Here is a 22,197-nt window from a genome sequence, read left to right on the forward strand (position 1 = left end):
CCTAGACGTTTGTGTTGCTGTGTTTCCTTCCCAGTATTGCAGTACAGGCAGTGCTGCGCTGTATTGTGTGGTGTGATTGTCAGGGGTTAAGTTTCTTTAGCCTTGGCTTGTGTTTGTAAGAGACAAAAGACTCAGAGCTGCAGAGTTCCGACCTGTATCACTTAACCTCTGTCACTACAACAACAACAGCAGCAGCAGCAGCAGCAGATACAGATACAGAGGAGAGAGGGTGAAGGATAGACTAGAGTCAACAGCTCTTTGTCCAGCAGCGCTGCAAAGTTAAACCAAACAGGACACAAAGCACTGCGTTGGACATAAATATAGACCTCACAAATCCAGGCAAAAACTAGCCCTGTTTATTTGGGTTCATTAAGTACAGAACATAAACATGCACTGTTCCAACCAAATAAACCACAAAACATTAAAGAAATAACAAAACTTAAACACACCAGTGTTCAAATGTACACTCCATTTGTAAAATAAAAACTCAGTTTGTAAAATAAACCATTCAGTTGCAGCTCAAAGATTGTTTTAAAATGAAACCACAGGAAATCCTCTGAATTAAAGAAAGAAAAAAAAAGACACCATTGGGAACCCCCTGACCATACTGGGTCATACTGGTGTGGCCACAGAATGCTCACGGTCAAGGCACTGCTCAGGGAGTTTGAAAATCAGAGGGAACATTGGTACTCACCAGGGCGCGCCGTATATCCGGAAGCCCTTGACGGTGACGTCGGAGTCCTGCAGATACATGCAGTTGGTGAGGAGCGACTGCACGTTGTCGAAGTCCTCGGGTTTCAGTTTGGACACGGAGGGAAAGCGGTAATAATCCTGTTTCACCAGCTCCGCCATGAAGTCCTTATCGAAGGTCAGCTCGTGGTTCCCCGCGATCACCACTTTGAACTCGTATGGGAGGCCGCCTGGAGGGAAGACGGGGAGAGGGAGGCCAGAGTCAGAAACCAGAGGGAAACGCAATCTAAAGAGTTGATACGTCTGCGCTGTTTCTTGAAGTTAAAAGGAGGAAATGGAAATAATGAACTTGTTTGTGCACTTCTAACAGTGAAATATGGGCCTTAATATTCACTATCTGCGTCATTAGCATTAAGTTTTGATACTTGTGTTGCAAAATTGGAAGAATGGTGTGTGAGTGAGTGTTTGATGGTGGTCAGAGATGGGGCAGAGCAGAGGCTCACTTAACTCAGGGGCAGCCGTGGCGACAAATGTAGTTTACCATCACAAAGTAGGAGACCGACGCCGTGTCAGCGCTTTCCCCATCAGAGCCACAGTCGGTACAATCTGGACGTTAACAAGAGATTTCTCTGATTTCTGAAGGATAAAGTGACCAAAGCCTCTTTAAGTGAGATTCCACACCGCAAAAAGTCATCTTGAAATAAGTGACATTTTCTTGAAATAAGTGTTTTTTGACCTTGATTTGAGAGTCTAATTTCAAGAAATCTGTCCATGGGGCAAGTACTCTTAAATGATCATTAAAGGGACTATACGGAGTTTAAAAATGTTAGAATTATGTATTTACCTCCCCCTACATATTCCAGCCATGTCCTAATGTGTAGAATGAGCTCAGACCTGTTCACCACAACTGCCTCGAAAATCCTGCACTGTCACTCGAAAAGCTGTTACTTCGGGTCCAAAGTCCCGCCATGCATGAGTTTAACTCATTGACTGCCAATGACGTCTATAGACGTCAATTGGGTTTTTCAATGGGAACAGCTGCAGCAAAGCCTTGAGCATGTCTGGTGTCAAAATCTTAGTTGTAGTTCTTTTATTGAGTCACTAGGTGGCAGCATTGCTCTTTGGATGTGATCACAGTCACTGTTTTGCTTGATTACAAAAAGTTCGTTTTCTCAGCTTTTTGGTCAGAAAACAGCATTTTGGGTTATTTTACCTATATCCTACGGGCGACGGCTGGCAGTCAATGAGTTAATATAGAAGCTGCAGTTACTTATAAAAAATATTGTAAATTAAGATCTTTAAAGATTAAAGATCTTTCAAAAGTCTGTCTGTCCTTCTACAGTATCTATCTGTAATATATGATATAAATGCTTTTCACTGATGTGCATGTGACTGTTGTGTTGTATGATGATTATGTAACTTTGAACGGAAAACAGATTTCTTGGAAGGCGAGTAAATGAAACCAACTAAACTGGGGATGCACATTGGGAGTCGTTAGCGATCAGTAGTAACAGAACAGTCTGTTTCATCCATTAAAATATACGATCGCTCAGACGGGGCATTTAAAACCTCGTCCACTCCACAGCGAGCGTCTGTCATCTGTGGCTCATCTGTGCATTGGATCGGGGACATAATGACAATGACTGGACGCACTTCACCACCACAACACAACTTTGACACACAGTGAGCCGGCTGTATTTAGTTTCCCCTCGGCTGTGTTTTTTCCTGTAATAAAATACTATGAAGATAAATCCATTTGGCTGTGTGGTGTGGGAAACGTAACATGCCAAAACACGATGCTGAAGTGGAGAAAGTGAGGGGATTGCTGCGCAAATGCAATATATGCACAAAGGTGGATAATCCAGGTCTCTGTCTTTGCTGTAAAAGCCAAAGTGAGGTCAAATGTCGAGTTCTCAAAGTTCCCCGGAGCGTCTCAACTCCTTTTCCTTGCTTTTCCTCCACAGTGAAAGTTTTGCACACACCCCTAGTATTTAAAAAATACAAGATCAAACCTTTTACTGAGAAACAAATACCTGTATTTCACGTTTGAACTGAAACCTTTTAGAGAAAATGTGCTTTTAAATAATAATAGTTTTTTCTGAGACGCACCTGTCCTTGTACTTAACTATTTGAGCACTTGTTCCAGCCCTGTCCATCCACCCATGAACCACATGTTCCTACACAAGAGCACGCTCAGCTCTGATCTATATAAAGACATATTCGGAGAGTATTTCCCATCCTTCATGTGAGATCTATTGTTATTGCGCTCCAGGGTCTGAGTCGCCGCTTTGTCCCTGGTCTGAGCGCTACGACTCGGCCTTGAAACCCCCTTTCGTCCCCCCCTTCCTCCCCTCCGGTCCCCAGCAGCAGTATCCATTTAACAAGGCCCTGAAATATGGCAGCGCCAAGCGGAGCGCGGCACCAGCCCTGACCCTGAACTAATCACGGCGCGGTGGAGGCACACGGGGCACGGCGCAGAACTGCCCGCGCTGATAAATGGACGTGTCTTTTCCTGTTATAGAGAAAAGACGTACGGCGGCCCGTCGGGGTCAAACTGCGCGGCCGCTGCTCGGGGAGAGGTGGTGAAGAGCGGTTGTTAGTGCAGAGGAAGGGCCGGCTGGAGGAGAAAGTTTAAGGCCAGACGCTGCGGGTGAATGAGGGAAATCAAACTATAGAGAGAGATATCAATGTGGAACTTCTCTGTCTATGTTTTCATGTAACACAAGGAACAACATTGCCTAAACTTTCAGCGACAGAATCTAATGAAGAGAGCCAGGTTCTTTGTTTTTTTATTTTGGTACAAAGTTCAATAAATCAGGCTGGAATTAGATATTGAAAAAACCTTCACAATCTTTTTAGACACATTTTTTGCTAAAACATAGTTAACACTAGCCATGGCCTTAGCCATCCGTAAACTCCGGTCAATTATCATTTCCCTACATGTACGTCTGGGTCTGATCTCAGTGGACGCTTTACATCGGTTGACTTTCTACCTACTATTCAGCGAGTGGGGGAGGGGGGTGTTGTCGGTGACGTCAAGTATTTGCGCCGATTTGCGGGTTGTAGTTTGGCAATGGCGGCGGATACGAAAGAAATGGAAGCTCTTCAAGCTGTTCTGGCTCAGCTCCCAAATATCCAGAAATTAAAACTGAAGCCTTGGAATGTGCAAGGAATGTCCCCAAGAGTTATGATGACTCGCTTCACTCACTCGGGCGCATCACATACGTCACGACCAAATGCTAGCGAAAATCTGATCCAACGGTTTCAAAGGAGTTCATCTCCCACCTGATAACGGAGCTCAATTGAGAGGTTCCAGACCCTTGTACGAAATGCAGTAAGTGCGAGGGTCTGGTACAACCAGGCTAAGTTAACACAATTATATTTAAGATTTTGCTAAAGATTGTGCCCAGTTTTTTCTAGTGTTACATTTTTTGTGATGTTTATAGTTTCACTTCCTTATTGGACACTGACAGGAAGTGACACAGTTAGAGGCAAACAATTTTAATCTGCGGCCGTGCAGGGAAGGAACTTTACCTTTATGTCACTTGCTGCTTAAAAAGTCAAAAAATAAACTTTTCTGCCCGACATTTCTTCATTGAAATAAAAATGATAATTACTTGCAACAGATGTTCTCCATCTAAATAAGTCAAAGCATTAAAACCTGTCATATGCACTTTAAGTCCAAGCCTGTAAAGTGTGGAGTCTGTACGAGGGCTGAACGATATGGACAAAATTTCATATGTCGATATTTATGCCAGATATCTCGATATCGATACGTTATAACTATGGGTTAGGTGAAAACCAAGCAGAGTGCAGTTTTATTGATTGATTGAAATCTGTATTGTTTATACAGATTGCCTTTTTCGATTTTAAAGTTTTGAATGTTCATATCTCAATATCAATACAATAACGATATATCGTTGCTTGTTCGATACTAATATCTTGAATGTTCATATCCCGATATTGATACGAAAACGAGAAGTTGTCAACCTCTTAACTCCCACCGGAACAGAGTACATTTTCCTTAGGTTGACCTTACCCAAATCTAAAAGCTTATTGAAAAATATTGTTCAATTAGCGACGAAAACGAAGATGAAATTACAACCAAAAAGTGATGAAAACAAGACGAAAACGCAAAAAAGCGAGACAAGAGATGAAGAAGCAACAAAATAATGACAAAAAAACATATCGACAAAACCGACAACACAGGGGCGACAAAAAGTTACAACCAGTGTTGTAGGCCTTAGCTTTCAAATGAGGTGTCAGGCTGGCATAGAGGCTGTAAGATCTCCAGTCATGAAGCTTTTGAGATTCAGGTAAAGCTAAACTGGAGAAAATGTGCACGGTTAAGGCGGGGGTTAAAGAGTGGAATGAAAACCTCATTTGGAGAAAACGGCCCTAAAGTTTAGTCCCTTTGTCTACATTTCTCCCGTCTTTAGCCACTGCGGTCTCCCACAAAGGAAATGATCATATTTGGATTACAGCGTCATCTCAGAACAGGACAGAATAGGATGAACTGTGAATTCAAAAATAATAATAAAAAAAAGGTTTAAGGCTAAAAAAGGTTGATTTTGTATAATATGTCTCCTTTAAATTCTCACAGATTTGCAAAAAATGTGCAAATCTCAATCAAACATAAGTGATTTTGCGATATGTTCTTGTGATGATCACTTAATTTTGCGATAATAAATTGCGGACCAAAAGCAAGGCCTTCTCTTCATACATGGACCTTCTTTTAACTTGGTGACCTAAAAGTCTGAAAGTCCACCTTCACCTTCCCTCTCCGCTCTGGAGGTGCCACTGTGATGGAGTTTGTCCCGGCTCAAACCTGGAGAATGATTTATGTGGAGGTAAAAGTGTGTAATGTTTGCGACTTTGACTGGTGAAGGTGAAACTGTCTGAACTCGGACATGGTTTTGAACTATCGCGCGGACAGACCTCTCCATCTCTGGACCACGGGACTCTTCAGTGCGGGAAAACTCTGACGCGCCAAGGACAAACCCGCTCTCCACTGAGTTCATGTACAGTGGGTGGAAAAAGTATCCGGACCCCTTTAACTTCAAGACATTTTGCCACGCTATGGTCCACAAACAAATATATACACAATTATGACGTGAAATGAAATTTATACACGATTTTAGACTTTTATGTTTATAAATAAAAACAGAAAAGTGGGGTGTGCACCAGTATCTATACCCCTGAGTGGAACAGCCTTTTCCTGCAGTTACAGCTGCAAGTCTGTGGGGGTTTGTCTCTACCAGTCCTGCACATCTTGAGACTGGATATTTTTCCCATTCTTCTTTGCAAAACAGCTCAAGCTCAGGTAGATTAGGTGGAGAGCGCTTGTGAACCGCAGTTTTCAGATCTTTCCACAGATTCTCAATTAGATTTTTGACTTGACCTTTCTAACACATGGATATTTTTGTTTTCAACCATTTCATTGTTGCCCTGGCTTTATGTTTAGGGCCATTGGCTTGCTGGAAGGTGAACCTCCGCCCCAGTTTCAAGTCTCTTGCAGACTCCGGGCCCGATCTTGTGTCTCAAAACGCAGACGATAGCGTGACATTTTGCGCTCAGTAGGAGCCACTCCAGACTTAGCGTATTTCAGTGGGTGGAGACACACATTTTCCTCCAACCAGATCGACTCCGCGTCCAGGAGAGTGGTTGTGTGGGAGTGGGGGGTGAACATGCTTTTGTTTTGCTTCGCGTTCACGGCAAGCGCGGCCGATCCGCACCACAGCGGACGCTGTAGCTCTTTTTCTCTCGAGACGTGAACATCGTCTAGCTCACGATGGGGTAAATAAAGTTTTTAGTTTGACCTGTGAGAGCCTATGGCTTAAGAAAGAACGCAAGACAGCGCAATGTAAACGAGGAAGTGAATGTCAGCCGTGTTTCCATCAGTGCAGTCACCTCCTCTTGTGACGCCGCCTCACAGGTGGCGGAGGCGAATGGCACATATAGCGCCGCCACTCGGAAAATAATTCGCCAAGAGCCTGCGTCGCCCCGTGCGCCGCTACAAGATCTGGCCCTCCATGTTTTCGTCCAAGACTGCCCTGTATTTGGCCCCATCCATCTTCCCATCACCTCAAACCATCTTCCTGGTCCCTGCTGAGGAAAAGCACCCCCAGAGAATGATGCTCCCGCCATCATGTTTGACAGTGGGGATGGTGTTTTCAGGGTGATGTGCAGTGTTACTTTTACACCAAACATAGCATTTTACATTCTTCTAGCCACTCTTTCATAAGGCCAGATTTATGCAGAGTACAACTCATAGCTGTTCTGTGGACAGTTTCCCCCACCTGAGCTGTGTCTCTCTGCAGTTCATCCAGGGTCATCATAGGCTTCTTGGTCACAGTTCTGGCCAGTGCTGTCCTTGTTCGGTCGGTAAGTTTAGGAGGACGGCCGGGTCTTGGTAGGTTTGTAGTGATGCCATACTCTTTCCATTCCTGGATGGCTATTTTTTATTTTTCACCGAGAAAAAATCCTTTTTGTGAAGTTTGTGAACCTTCACTAGTGTGTTTAATGAAACTGGAGGAAAGCATTTTGCCACATTGTCCAAGCCTACCTAATAGCCAAAGTCATGCAGCCAATATATAGTGAAGAAAAGCCCAGTGATTGATTTTCTAATTAGTTTATACAAGTAGAAACCCCTTGACAGCTTGTTTGTAGCACAAGAAAAGACTTTAATGACCTTACAAATTGTAAAATCCAGTTGTTACAAAAAAGGACTGTTGGTCTTTTCACTCACAGAATCTTTTAAAGCTGCTCTAAGTGATCCCGTTTTTACCGGACCAGGGAGCATGCTCACAGAGTATCGCTAGATGCGTAACTGTCACAAACAGTGAGGCAACTTTGTACCGCAGAAGGAGACTGGCCCTGCACCTCCCTCACCTCACAGGACACCCCCCTCCACACGCCTCATCCTCACCTGCCCCCCACCATGCAAACACAAACACGTGCAGAGATCGCAAATGTTTGAAGCAACAGAAGCCGCAACAGTTAGGAGCTCACACAGAGTTTAGAGCAGGGTTCACTACTGACACCTACTGACATTTTTTTTTTTAAAGACAGAGCTTAAAGTAGCTTTAAGAAAGTCTTGTGGTGTCGGAAGGAAAAAGCTGGATCAGTGCATCTCTAGTTTCAAATGTACAGTATAACTTTTCATTTAATTTAGGTCACCTGCGCTGTTACACCAAAGACACCATTTCCCGCCCGGAGCCTTCCAGCTCCAGGCTGTGTGTGTCCCGCACTCACTCACTTATTCCACCTGGGCAGAGGAACAGCCTGCAGTCCCTGACTCGCTACAACAGACACACTAACTGAGGGATGATGGACGCATGAGACATGGCACTGACGGAGAGGTGAAAGTTACACCGCCGTATATTACAACATGTGAACTTTTGCTACGTGGATTCATGAAGTAGCTAGCGGCTGCACGCTAATGCATCTGTCTGCACAACACAGTTACGCCTGCACAGTGCGCAGGCCGTGCAACTGCTCATAAGACCAAACCAAGTCAAGGTTCGCTGTGATTGGAGCTTTATATCTGACAATAGTCGCATGAAACGTGAGAGCATCTACAAGCTAACCTATAAAGTGTTGGAGGCTAAATTGACCGGGTAGGTGCCCATGGCTCAATGCGCGCTCTGAGCTCCTTTGATGCATGATTGTGGTCAGTGTGGAGAGGGCTGACCTCTCCAGGTGGACCGTGTGGTCATTGAACGCTCACAGATATGAGTGGTTCTGGCGTGGTTTCTGCTGATCAGAGATGTTAACAGTGGCACATATTTGGACTATGCCAAAGCATTTGGAATCTTTTAGCAGCCCACTGTAGCCAGAATAAACCCTATAAATTATACACTATACATTTTCTTGTATGTTATAGGGTGGCATATTCTGCATCGTGTTGGCTATAAACTATTCCTATAAATAGTCAATAAAACTTTAAAATCTACATTTACATGATTTTACCTTTACTGTCTCTGTCCACTGAAACTGAATCCATTAGTAAAACTACAGTGCTAAAACAAAAGGAAAGCCAACAAGTTTAGTATTGAATCAAAATCAAAAAAGTGTTTGAGTTCGTTAATCATAGAATCTAAATGCTCTGTTAAAGAATTCCCACAAACCACTGCGCTCCGCCCTGTGAACGGTCACCTTTTTCACCATGCCTGTGTCTTACAGAACTTCCCACATGTTTTTGTTTAGCGTCGTGTTAGACCTCAGTGATTCTTGCGACATATTGCAGCCTCCTAAGATTGCAATGACGATAAATCGCGGCGCCCTAATTGCGGCTCTGTGCGGTGATTGAAGGGTGAAGGGCAGGAGCTGGACGTATAGCTTTGATTTATCGCTGAAAAAGCGTCTAATTCGGCGTCTTCTGAAGGTCAAACTGTCCGCACAGTCATAGCTTGAACCATTACCGGACCGTGCGCCTCCATCTTGCGTTTACAGAGATTTATGTGAAAAGTTTGCATCGCTGCCTCCTGGTCTGTGCCGTTAGTAGGTCACGCTTCTGGTCGTAAATTCACTTTGTCTGTTTTTTGGAGCCGTGTTTTTTGCACCTGCAGCAGAGACGGGCCGGTCAGCTCCTCTCGCAGACACTACGCTGCTCAAGTATTCAGACTGGGATTATACATTTAGAAGCAAGTCCATGCAAGTTCATGACATTTTAATCCGCAAATACTACATTTTTAATGCAAATTTCAATATTCAAAAGCAAATAGGACACATCAAGAAACTTTGGAGCAAGAAACGGTGCACGGTTTAATCCAAAACTGCAGCCGAATGTGTTTAAGACCAGAACTTTTGTATTTTCAACAGGAAAAATAGTCAAGCAATGTCATTGTTTCCCACGCTTATTCAGTCACAGGACAGACCTGTTTGGTATCCACGTGTAGCATGAAAGGCTGAGACCGAGATGACGCTGTAATCCATATATGGTAATTTCCTTTGTGGGAGACAGGAGCGGTTAAAACGGGAGAAATATACACAGTTCCAATTCCCGCCTGATTTATGGAGCTTTCAACCGGAAAAAAAAACAAGGCGGAATTTGAATTTGTGCAGATTTCTTTTCACTATTATCTAGTTTATTCAAAAACGAAAATAACTAAACAAAACCATTTTTAATGCCCAGAGAAACCCTGTTCTTCTTATGAAGCACCACTCTGTTCAACGTCTAAAATGACTCCTGAGAGGCCACTCGTCTGGTGGTGCGTTCGAGTGTCGGCTCCTGTGTGGGATTTTAAACTCCATTAAACAAAGCTTTGTTCCGAGCTGCATACAGAGAGAGGTCAGGGGTCACAGAGGCAGCAGGGTCAGAGGTCACAGTGGACGCTTTACACCGACAGAAGGCCAGTCTGAGTGGTTCACTCAGACACACGCCCAAGAGTTACCCTTGTTCCCTTGATGCTCCCATGTCGTCCGCGCAAATAAGATTGATGTTGCGCACAATTATTATTATTACAATTATCAATAAATTATTTCATTTATTTCATCAGAACAATTTCTCATTCACAATGTTGAAAGTCACATCTGGTCGCAGAACAGCTGAGAGACACACTTATTACAGGGTTTATTTATACAGGCAGAAGCATGTCAGATGTAATACTTTTAATGACATTTTAATGCCACAAACGGAGGACATTCACAATTCATTTAATGACTGAATGCCCCGTGGAAACCGTGTGTTAGCAGTCACATGGAGTGGTGTAATGTCTCATCTCACACTCAGCTCAGACACATCCCCTGTTCACCCCAAGCGTTGACCCGTTAGAGCGGCTCTGGGCCAAAGCAGGTGCTGGTAACATGTAATCTGTAGTTTATTTCTTCACGGAGCAGCGCACGGTGGTGTACAGTGCTGATTTGATCAGACTGTGTAAGGGGTTGGAGAGAGCAGACCGGGCTTTATTCATTTAGCAGCACTGATGATGAAAAATATTTACTCCTTATTTTAATAACATTCACTACACAGTTTGTATTTTATTTAACTGTCTGACTAAATCAATAATAAAAGTCAGTGTAGAACAACATTTGGTAGGCTAAGGGTCACACTCATGAGCGACGGACCCCTAAAATTATAGGCCAAAAAAAGAAAATAAATAGAGTGGATTTTAGAAACGTTCAGACATAAATATAATCTATTGTAAATAATGTTTTGTGAAGTATGCTGTAACCAGAGTCAGACCACTTTGCAATACAATGTAGAGAACACAGGAGCGGCGAGTGCACCGCCTTCTGACCCTCCCCGTCCACATCTGTGCGTGTCTGAGCTGAGACGGACCTGCAGCAGTATGTAGTGCCTGTTGACTGCTACGTTTACGTGGTGCTTATTATATCTATTCTCTGAAATGAAAGTGAAGAGTAGACACACAATCTGAACAGTGCTGAGTTGCTAACGCTGGAAATACATTTGTGCGTTCCACGGTGTGTGCGTGGTCAGGAGTAAAATGGATTATTTGGAAAAGGTTTTTTGTTGTCACACAGACACTTCTCTCCCTGTTTGTCACACACAGAGTTCATGTTTTTATTTTTTCTATAAAAAGCCCCTAGCCCGCTATCAAACATTCAGAACATAAACCTAGCTAGCCCTCCTATCTGTGATTATAGACACTCTCACTCCATTAGATCAAGTAGCATTAATGCATTTAATCCTAGATACAAAAGTGAACAATACAATTTCATACTGATAAAGCAATAACATATATTTCATTGTGTATTTTGTTTGTAGGCAGCCAGCAGCAAACCTTAAAGATGGATATTAGAAACTTTTTCACAAACAAAGGGAAAGCTTCAGGTGAGGTGGTTTGTGTGCTCCATTGAAGTTCAATGTCCCATAATAATCTCATAATTCTATTACATCTATATGTACTTCTTTTACATCTGAATTTTTCCTGCAATCTGTTGCATTTTAGATGCACCAGATTGAAGGAAAAGACGTCTGTTTTTTTTCAACCCCCCTCCCATACTGGTGGTCATACTGGTGTGGCCACAGAGCACTCGTGGCTCACAGTGGTCCAGGGAGTTTGTGCGTTTGTCCAGACACATCACAGCAAAAATTTGAGGGAACTTTGGAATCTGAACTTTTTTCACTGTGGGCTGCACATTGTAGTTCATGCACGAAGTATTGATAAAAAAGTAAGTCAGCAAGAAGCCTGAGGGCCAACAAAAACCTGTGTGAGGGCCGCATTTGGCCCCCAAGCTACACTTTACCAGCTCGGAAATAGCATGCATCACTTTCCCAGACAGGTGTTACACATTTTTCAACAATAAATGGCTTGAAAACCTATTCTATTATTTATGCTTCATTGCTTTGGTGATATAACTTAATATATGGCTCACTTTCACTCAAATATACAGTTATCAATCAAAATTACACCAAATTCAATGTTTCGAAAAAATTGTTTTGAAATCACCAGGCGGGGTCTCAATTTCGAATATATGGTTGTGACATACCGAGCCAGTCGTTGAACTTCTTGACCTCGGACGGCAGCCCGAGCTCGGTGAAGTCTCCCGTGTGGAGCAGCACGTCTCCGTACGGCATCTGAATCCCGTCTGTGCGCGAGTGCGTGTCCGAGATGCACACGAAGCGCGTGTGGGAGGCCGGTTTGGGCGTGTCGTAGGGGATCGGGTCCACCCTGAACGCAAAACACCAGAGAGGGGAGAAAACAAAATCAATCAAAGCTTAGTGCTTCACAACAACACAGGAACAAGAAAAAGCTTCACTGGAAGATTAGACAGGAGCGAGGTGCTGCAAAAACATGAGAGGATGGGAGAGATGTTGCCATGTGGATAACCTGTGTAGAAGACGGGCTGACGGACTAACTGCAAATGATGGAGTGACGACTGGGAACTGATGAAAGCATGACTCCCCTTCTCGCGGTTGTTCCGGAAGAGAGAGGTCTTTGGATCAACAGTATTGATTTTTTTGGTCGAATTTCAGTTCTCTGTCAAGGAGGCTGAGTCCAGATTTTTTTCCTTGCACAAATCTAGATCATTTTGTGGCAGCCATTGTTCTATGTTGGAAAGAACAGTGGCTGCCACAGGTGAGTGAAGTGCGGAGGCAGTATTTGGGAGCACTGTTAATAGACTCGGGCATCAACAGCGCAAAGGTGGAATGGATAAGTTGTGTTCGACAATGACGGATCCAAGTGGTAGTATGAAGTAAAAACAGGACTGGGCCAAGACTAGATCCCTGTGGCACCCCAGATGTGAGCGGGATAGAGGATCATGGCAAAGCAAACAAGTTTTTTGAAAATCTTAGACAAAGACAAATCTTAGACACAACAGGTGGGAGACGACCGCATGTTCTGTCTAGATTAGGGTTCACTGTTGGGCCGACTACAGCGCAGAAGGTAGAGCGGGTCGTCCTGCAGGTGCACCGTCCTTGTATTTTTGGGCAAGACACTTCACCCCTCTTTGCCTCCAGTGTCTGCGTCACCTTTAGTTTAGTTTATTTGAACAGCAAAAGAGCAACAAATAATAACAGCATAAAAAGGAGTGAATTTGCACACTTATGTAGACCTACTGTATACCCCTGACTCACATTCATAATACCTGCTCTTCGATACCGATACCTGAACGATTGTTTCTTTCGATATCTGTGCCACTTTAATCACACGACCTCAGTTTAATCTTGTTTTTACCAAAAGCTGAACATTGTCGTCTTTAAACTCAGATCGATGTTGCCTTCACTTGGGCTGTGCGCGCTGCCCGAGCCTCGACGGATTCACGTCTGTTTCTCTGTAATTACAGCCTCCTCTTTCTCGCTCTGCTCTTCACAGTGAACAAAGACGCTGTTAAAAGCCCGAGATGGAAATGTTTTCCTTAGAGATAATTGAAAGGATGTAGTGATTGTTTTGTGGTTCGACTTTGTGCCACTGTAATGGCTGCTTTCACTGAAAAACTACATACAGATCGGAATGAAATTTGAAAAACCTCCAATCTTTTCAATAAATCTTTTTGTAGCAGCTGCTTTCTAAATTCCTCTGTTTACAAATGCACATCCTATATTAAATACCAGAGATGCCAGTTAACAAAAGCAAGTACAAATTTAAAGACTTCTTCTACACACAAAAAATTACTGACATAAATATGAGGATTGCAATTCTCCAAATCAAGACTCAGTTCACAGTGGACCTCAGCAAAAACCTTAAATCTGAACTAAAGTAATACATAAAACGTCTTTCACAGTAGCTAAAGCATCATGGGGTGTAGAGCGAGCCAAACAAGCGCTCACTTTACATGGATGGCCTTAGTCGCTTCAATAGTCAGTCTTTGAAAGGTCTTTGCAACAAAACGTGTCTAAACGCCAAGGAACATGTGCCTTACTTTGGCGAGCACTCCACCATTAAGCTGAAAGAAGAATAAGGAACAAGGACTCTATAAATACAGACCGGAGAGAACATTTATGATCCCATTTCCAAAGCCCAGCTAGATCCGCAACAACATGACACAATTGCAAAGAGAATAGAACAAACAAAAACCGGACAAGGCAAAACGATGGCAATATTTATGTAGACGAGCGACGTTCACAGTCTGGAACAGACACAGTCACACGTATGTTTGTTCTCTGGTAAAGATCCCACTCACGAATGATGAGGCGATACTACGAAGCAGCGCTCTCAGATGTGGAGTTATCGAGGCAGTAACGACAATGTAAAGGAAAGGCCCCAAACAGCATGTTGACCCAAACGTGGGGAAAACAGCTTTTCACAGATCTAAGCCACGGAGAAGGCTCAACATTACAAGATCCTGCGGCTCCACTAGTGACAACAAAATTATGTATGATACACGTCACCTGTAAGTCAGTAAACACGTAGCTTATACAGCAGCTTTGTGATAAGTTGGCAATGCTAAGCATTTCTGTATGCGTTTAGGTGCGGTCTTTTCAGTTTCCAGCTTTCTTCAAGGACAGTTGTTTTTCTTTCTTTTTCATATTTTTGGAGAAAAGGCTTTACGTTTTAAACTGCAGAGTGCCATCAGGGGTATACTGGTATTATGAGCAGGCTGACCCTCGTCTTCATGTGTGCAGTCTAAACAGATGATCCAGCGGAACACAAACACACTGCCACAGGACGAGAGAATTGTGTGAAAGGGGCAGCGCTTTGACCTAGTACAGAAACATGCCTTTGAATTTAAAATAAACTCGTTAACAAACCATTCTTTCATCAACTGGTATTATGGCTTGTAAAGAATGTAAAATAGCGTTCTTTCACCTGCGCAACATTGCTAAAATACAAAACATCTTACCTAAGAGTTATGCAGAAAAACGTACTCATGCATTTGCTTCATCAAGGCTGGACTATTGCAGCGTGTCCTAAAAGTTCCCTGAGTGATTTTCAATGAGTGAAAAATGCAGCTGCCAGATTGTTAACGCAGACAAAGAGAAGAGAACACATCACACCTGTGCTAAAGTCTCTCCTCTGGCTTCCTGTTGAGTTGAGAATCAAATTTGAAATCCTGCTCCTTCGGGGGAGTGCAGCCCTGTGAGGCAGCTCCTGTTGTGATATTGGGCTATACAAAACCATTGATTGATTGATCAAATTGTGTCAAAACAAGACTTACTAAAAATACTAAATCGGGACCAAAACGAGGCTAGACTGGAGCCAAATCAGGATCAGTGTAATGCAGCCGCATTCCGGTATTATTCTAGTTAAAGTTACATGTTTGCAGCTGAAAATCAGACTAATATTGACATTACATTAGCACTGCTTTAGTCCTGGTTTCTCCCACGTCTAACCCCATTAGTTCCTTCGTCTGCTGTGAGTGAGCTGCCGTGCATCGTGGGAGCTCTCGGCGGACCGGACCGTCCCGACCTTTGACCTTCAGTGAAAACAGGCGCTGCGGGAGGTCAGCGGTCACACAAGACTCCTTCAAGACTCTAATGAAAACGTCTGACTTCAGCGACAGGAAAGAAACCTCTGAAAACGCTCACACTGTAACAGCCCCATCTGCAGAAACAAGCCGTGAACCAAGTCCAAGTCTGGGCCACGTATATGAAGAGGGCTGATCTGTTCTGATCAGTTCAGCGACGAGGAGTAGATTAGCGCATTTCCAACATGTTAAGGAGATTTATGGATTATGCAACTTTTTATGCAGAAAAAAACCTTGACATTTGTGCATTATTGACCTTTTTTGTGACAACGGCCTTATGCGTGGCCATCATGGCGCCTTTACTTTCCATCACGGTGGCCTCTACATCGCTCCAGGATTGTTTTGTAGGTTTTCTGGTGAATGGGTCCGTAAGCGGTGAAAACCTACCAGAAACTCTAAAAACTATCAATCTTGGAGCATCAGGCCACTGTGATGGAAAGTAAAATTGCCACGATAACGACTCATACAGCTTCTGGGTGACTGAAAGGTCAAACACACACGTAAAAAAGTTCCGTAATGCACCTTTAACCTCTTACCCCTATGTGTTTTTGTCACTTTTTGTCACTGTTTTGCTGGATTTTTGTCTTTTTTTGCTGGAATTTTGTCATTTTTCTGCTGGATTTTTGTCATTTTTTTGTTGGATATTTGTCACTTTCTTGCTGGATTTTTTTCCCTTTTTGTTGGATTTTTGTCTCTTTTTTTGCTGGATTTTTGTCATTTTTTTGTGGATTTTTGTTGTTTTTTTTGGTGCTCTTTTGTCACTTTTTTGTAGAGTTTTTGTCATTTTGGCACTTCTTTGGTCACTTTTTTGTTTTTTGTTTTTGTTGTCCTCATTTTCTTCTCGTTTTTTTGGCGCTGTTTTGAAGAAGCTTTTAGATTTGGAGAACAGCAGAAAACATGTTCAGGTGGGAGTTACGAGGTTAAAGTGAACCTTTCAAATATAACTGAGGCTTAAAACACAACAAGGTTTTGAAAGGAAATGCTGTAATGAGTTAGAGTGCTGTTGCACACCGACTACAACAACAGCAGAAACATATTTCTGCCACCAGACCGTCGTCATTACCAAACATAAACTCCTGTACTATTAATGATTATAAATGACGCGTCAGATAAGCTGGTCTTAAGTAAAGGTTAAGCAGGGCTTATTAGACGCACCACTATAGGAATGGTTCAATGTTTCCTACAAACAAAATTCACTGCCGGAACTTATCTAACATCTACTGCTCGCTCAATTCATCTTCCATAGTAAGATATGCTACATAATAAATAATATGTTTACATGCAAGAGTCTCATCAGTCCGACCACATTATATTTCCCTATATGGGGGTCAATTAAACCTTATTAAAAAGGTGCCTTATGGAACTTTTAAGTAAAAACAAAACTTTTTATTTGTGTGTTGTTGACCTTTCAGTGACCCAGCAGTTGCATGTGTGGTCAGCATGCTGCGTTTACTTTCCATCATAGTGGTCTCTATGAAGCTTCAGGATCAATTGTTTTTACAGTTTCCATTAGGTGGTTGACCCTCTTACCAGAAACCTGACAAACAATTGATCCTGGACAGTTGTAGACGCCACGGTGGTGGAAATTATACACCCCATGTAAAACACTCATGCCCATAGGGAAATTTGTTTCTTTGCATTTGACCCATCTTTCAATACAGCGTGGGCGACCTGTAGGAGCAGTGGACCGCCGCAGTAGGCCGGCGTCTGCGGACCCATCTCCAGACGTGGACCCAGGCCCCTGGTCAGAAACACCTGGCTGTAGGATTAACCTATTGTTCATGTTTTTAGTGGTAGGGGAAACCTATGCAGACATGGGGAGAACATGCAAATTCCACAGAAAGGCCCTGTCCAGGGATTGAACACGGGACCTTCCAGCTGCAAAACACACACCTCAAATTAAAGACCTAAAGTACACATTCAGCAAATGGAAGACTTCAAGACCATTTACCATTTGAACTCTGATAAAATATATTTGACACATCTAAACTAATACAAGAATCACATTAAGCATTAGAGAACATGTTTGTAGAGCTCCACACTACGGGGTTAGCAGCTTTTACAGGATCCCACAGAGACAGGGAACTTATTGACTGCTGTATAATGGCTGTTTCTGTGATTTACTTATTACAACCATTCAATTTGGATTTTGATTCAAGTGCAGTTAATAATGCAACAAAACACAATGTCAAATCAGTTTTTGACGACAGAACATGTAATTATTAACTTATAATTCATGAAAAGAAGGTCTCGGAAAGTCGTAATGTGCCTGTAAGTGTCGGCCATCTTGATTTAAGCTGAACACAGCCTGTAACTGGAACCGCAGTAAACGGAGGTCAACAGGCCTTTCACACGCAGCGTCCCGCCCACCTGCTGCGCCTGGATTAGCACCAGTGCTAACGGGTCAAAGCGCTAACGATCGCTCATCAATAGCACCACCAGCGCCGGGGTCAGGACCTCTGCCCTCCGGGGTCAGGGGTCAGGGCCCGAAACAAGGCGCTAATCAAGCGGAGGCACGCGGCACACGACACGAGGCTCGGGGTCGGGGGGGAGCACATGTACGGCTAATGAGGGGTTGTTAATGATGTCACAGACCGTTAGATCGGCAGGGTGACGGGTCTGAAAGCATCGTAAAACGCTAAGTTAAAAGGCAGAACAACAGCAGGAGCGGCAATTTGAATGGTTGCGATTAGAGATGGCCGATATATCGTCGAGAGGATAATACTGAACTGGGTGGAAGATGTGCAAATGTGAAAAATGTCAAGAAACTAAAACAAAGCAAAAAACTGTGGCCCAAAACTAAAACATATTTTTGTTTGCACTTTGGAATTTTTTTTTTTCTTTCTTTTCTTAAGTGGAGAGTTTCAAAGCAATCCAAAATCTAAAACAAGGTCAACAGCAAATACCTGAATAAAAGAGTGTCTTCTTCACACACGATTTAAACCAGAACATGGCTTTTGCAGGTTAGGTTCATGAAAGCGGTTCCACGACTAGAGCTGCAAAGTTTTTCGGTATCGAATAGCAATCGAGGTTTTGGCGACTGCAATAACTAAACCTCAATTGTCGGAGGCTTTTTTTTCTTCTCCTGTCTCTGGCATTTGAATGATACTGTAGATGTCACCCATCAGAATAGTAGAGCCTCTGATCGCAGTTTCAGCTGCAACAGATAGAAGTTTGTCTCTTTCCATCCCGGACTTATTTTAGTCACGTGGCTGTCCCCCAGAGGTACTCTGAATGTAGGAAACTCCCCCTGTATGAGGGCGTTGTCCATGTAAAACCAAATTGGAAGTTAGATTGTGTATTGTTCTTATGTAGGGCAGTTTGAGCAAGAATATGTTGTTCAACTTAAAACAGTACTAAGTAACGTGTTTCCCTTAATAAATCCTTTTCGTAGTCCCTGTGGGGGTAATACAAGTGTTTATGGGATGATTGGAGGGTCTTTCATCTCCCCCTGGTGTCTCTGGCCAGAAAACCATGTTTGCAACTTGACTGCCACCAGTCCGGAGAAAGCATTACACACTAGTGGAATCACGAAGAAGAAGCTAACAGGCTAACGGGCAAAGCTAACTGCGGGCAAACGTCACTTTAAACAGTATTTACAGCCAAGTTTGAGTGAAAAAAAATATTTCCATTGTATAATTGGATGCACAGTAACCCTCTCTCTCTTCGCCTTTCCTGTCAGCGTAGTATTTACTCTCCAAGACAATTAAAAAGTTAAATAATCGTAACTTGCTACTACACCTGCAGTTGCGCTTATGGCCTCTAGGGGGAAGTGTTACTTAGTACTGCTTTAAGTCTAAAAGTAACTTTTTTCAATCATCATTTTAGCCATTTATGCATTTAAATGTGTCAAATACAAAAATCACAAATTGAATTGCAATATTTCTCAAAATCGTACAGCCCTATCCCCGTCCCACTTTAAGGACCCAACCAACCAGTTGAGAACCTCTGATGTAGACAATCCAAAGTTCTCTGCAGGGAAGACACTTAATCATAGAAACGCTTTTCAAACTCCTCTTTGATCTACAACTTTGTTATGGTCGATCCAAAAGTCACATTAACGCTTATTCGCTTTTATGCAAATTAAGGGTTCTAAATGTGAAATTTACCATTTCCATCAAACCTTCAAAATGCGCATTTAAATCAAGTGACAGAAACACACACTGTCCCGGTTTGGAAATGGGACAATTTAAGTATAGCCTCTCTATAGTCTAGACCATGAAGGGACAGTGGAGTTGATTAAGGGCTAAACTTTAGACCCAAATAAACTCCCCTGTGGGATCATTTTAGTCCTGGTTCGGTGGCTCTTTAGCCCCGTTTAGCCTTATTTTAAGCCTTTTTCAGTGCCGGTCTTGGCCTTGGAGCTGCTCTTCGTTTCCACTGAAAGCCTGAATGACAAAGCCAGCGCCCCTCCCCCCTCGACTCGACGCTTATCTGCCGCTGCCAGCGCTAATTCAATAAACTCACCGCAAAATGAACAGGCTACGGTGGGGGAGGAGGGACAACACGGCACACACGGGCACAAGCCAGAAGACAGGAGCCACAGGGAAACTGGTGCTCACAATGCTTTTCCTTCCCTCTCTCAGACGGAGCGGGAAACGGGGATTCAGTCACGAACACAGGTGTTATTAGGGATGAAAGTGTACAAATATTTCCCCTGATCGTTTATTCTGAGACAAAGTGCATATTTTTTCAACCACAACAGAAATCCGACCGTCCGTTAGTCAAGGCGAGAGGCTGCAGGTGAAAACAGTCATTTTTCATGCTGTCAATGCCAATGTTAAGATTTTTAGCTTACGTTTTTTTATTTCACATCTTAATGTCAGAGTAAAGAACAGACAAAGCTCTCCCTGTTGATTTCGTGACATTTTGTTGAGTATTATTGAGTACACGCTTATTCATTCACAAATACTGATACGTTTGGTATCCACGTGTAGCACGAAAGTCTACACGTGAGCGTTTAAATCACTGTGACTATGATGAAGGATCAGTTCATTTCTTTGTTAGCTTTTTGTTTTTGCACACACACACACACAACAGCACGTGCGCTCCTCGTGTTTAAGGACAGATCTAGTAAATACAACCTTTCCCCCCAATCTCACTCACTTCATGTGAACTCTACAGTCCCTAACAGAGCCACGGTGATCCATGCTCTCAGTTTGTAAAGGCCTGAAGCCTGGTTGTTTGTGTGGGACATGTATCATGTCACCTCATCACTGGGCGCTAAACTATGAAGGTTAATTTCTGTCTTTTATACACTGAATTTATGTATCTGAATTTTTTGCATCCGTATTTCACCACCATATTGAAAAAAATTCGGCGCATTTTTTCCACTGCTGTAAAAAAGCTGCGAAAAACAGCTGATGGGCAGTCAATCAGATCGTGAGCTCCCAGAGCGCAGCCAAGGAGGAAACTGGCTGCATCCAAACGTCAAACTAGAGTTAAAAGTACTTAAACCCAGAATAAAATTGTAAAACTAAATGCATTCATTGTCAAAGCGTGGGATCTGATCACTGGTGCTGTACCAGGTTGAAAGGAGCAGGCGTTTTTATAGAAACTTATGAATATGCGTGTTAGCTTAGCGCTCACTCATTTCAATGGGCTAGCCGAGCCTAGCCGCGTCCATTGGTTTACATGAACCAGTTAGCATTGGACATTGAGCTGTTGACAAAGGTGCAGACCGCACAGTTGTTCTGTCCTGAGACAGTGAACACTGAATGATCAGAACTGTGAGGTGGGCTAAGGACAAAAGTGGGTGTTCACAGGTCCACCCGCGGTGCCGCGTAATTGTGCCATAAGCCCCGATCTCTTTTCCTTTGCTGCGCTTCCTCAGGGTTCTCATTTAATATAGGCTATGGATCGTTATGTTAAAAAACAGCGGCGCAAATACAGTTCAATGTCATTCAGTCTCAGTGGCCTCAGTGGTGCCTCTCGGAGCGTCTGATGGCCGAAGCACATGCTGCGCGTCTGACAGGCGGCGGCACTGGGAGAGGTGTGAGGACGCAATGCGTTGCCCCATTCGTAAAAAGACCCCTAATTTAATGTGCAGAAGGCTGGAGTGCAGCCATCAGAAAAAACTTGCTGAGAGTTAGGAGCGGCTATGGCACGAGCACATTCACAACAACGAACCAATCAAGCGGGTTGCGAGGATAAACGGAGGGAGATATGTTTCCAAAAAGAAAAGGGTGGGTGAGTTTGGTGGAGCTACTTTTACTTTTCTTGTCTAAATTGCAACACGTTATTCTGAGGTTGTACAAAAATGTTGTAGACTATTACAATGCGAGAGCAAGGCTTAGTTATGAGTGAAAGCCGCTTGTTGCTCCATTATCCGCACGTACCGGGCCGGCGCTGTGGTAGTGAAGAGAGGCGCATGAAGACGCGCAGCAATAACATGTCTATGAGCGAGACCCGCAGTCGGGGAACACCGGCCCGCCTCCGGCGTTTGGAAGGTCCGATGTTGACCCCGTTGAACATTGTGTGTTCAGAGTGAATGAATGAATGCACTGTTCTCACACTACATATACAGTTGAGCTTGGGATCATTTAATTTTGTTGAATGTTTTAGGAGAAACAACAGCTCAATGTCCAATGCTAACTGGTTCATGTAAACCAATGGACGCGGCTAGGCTAGGCT

At 43.3% G+C, this 22,197-nt stretch overlaps 1 protein-coding gene across 1 annotated transcript in view; it reads right to left on the bottom strand.

Moving 5' to 3' along the window:
- mpped2a (metallophosphoesterase domain containing 2a) overlaps positions 1-22,197 on the bottom strand; it is a 55,933-nt gene that overhangs the window by 20,142 nt on the left and 13,594 nt on the right. The window contains exons 2-3 of the mRNA XM_079554931.1: positions 12,145-12,326; positions 695-920 (exon numbers count right to left, since the gene is read on the bottom strand). Coding sequence (XP_079411057.1) covers positions 695-920; positions 12,145-12,326 — 408 coding nt within the window. The remainder of the gene's footprint in view (positions 1-694; positions 921-12,144; positions 12,327-22,197) is intronic.

This window comes from Gobius niger (assembly GCF_951799975.1).
Source record: "Gobius niger genome assembly, chromosome: 4".
Taxonomy (NCBI): domain Eukaryota; kingdom Metazoa; phylum Chordata; class Actinopteri; order Gobiiformes; family Gobiidae; genus Gobius; species Gobius niger.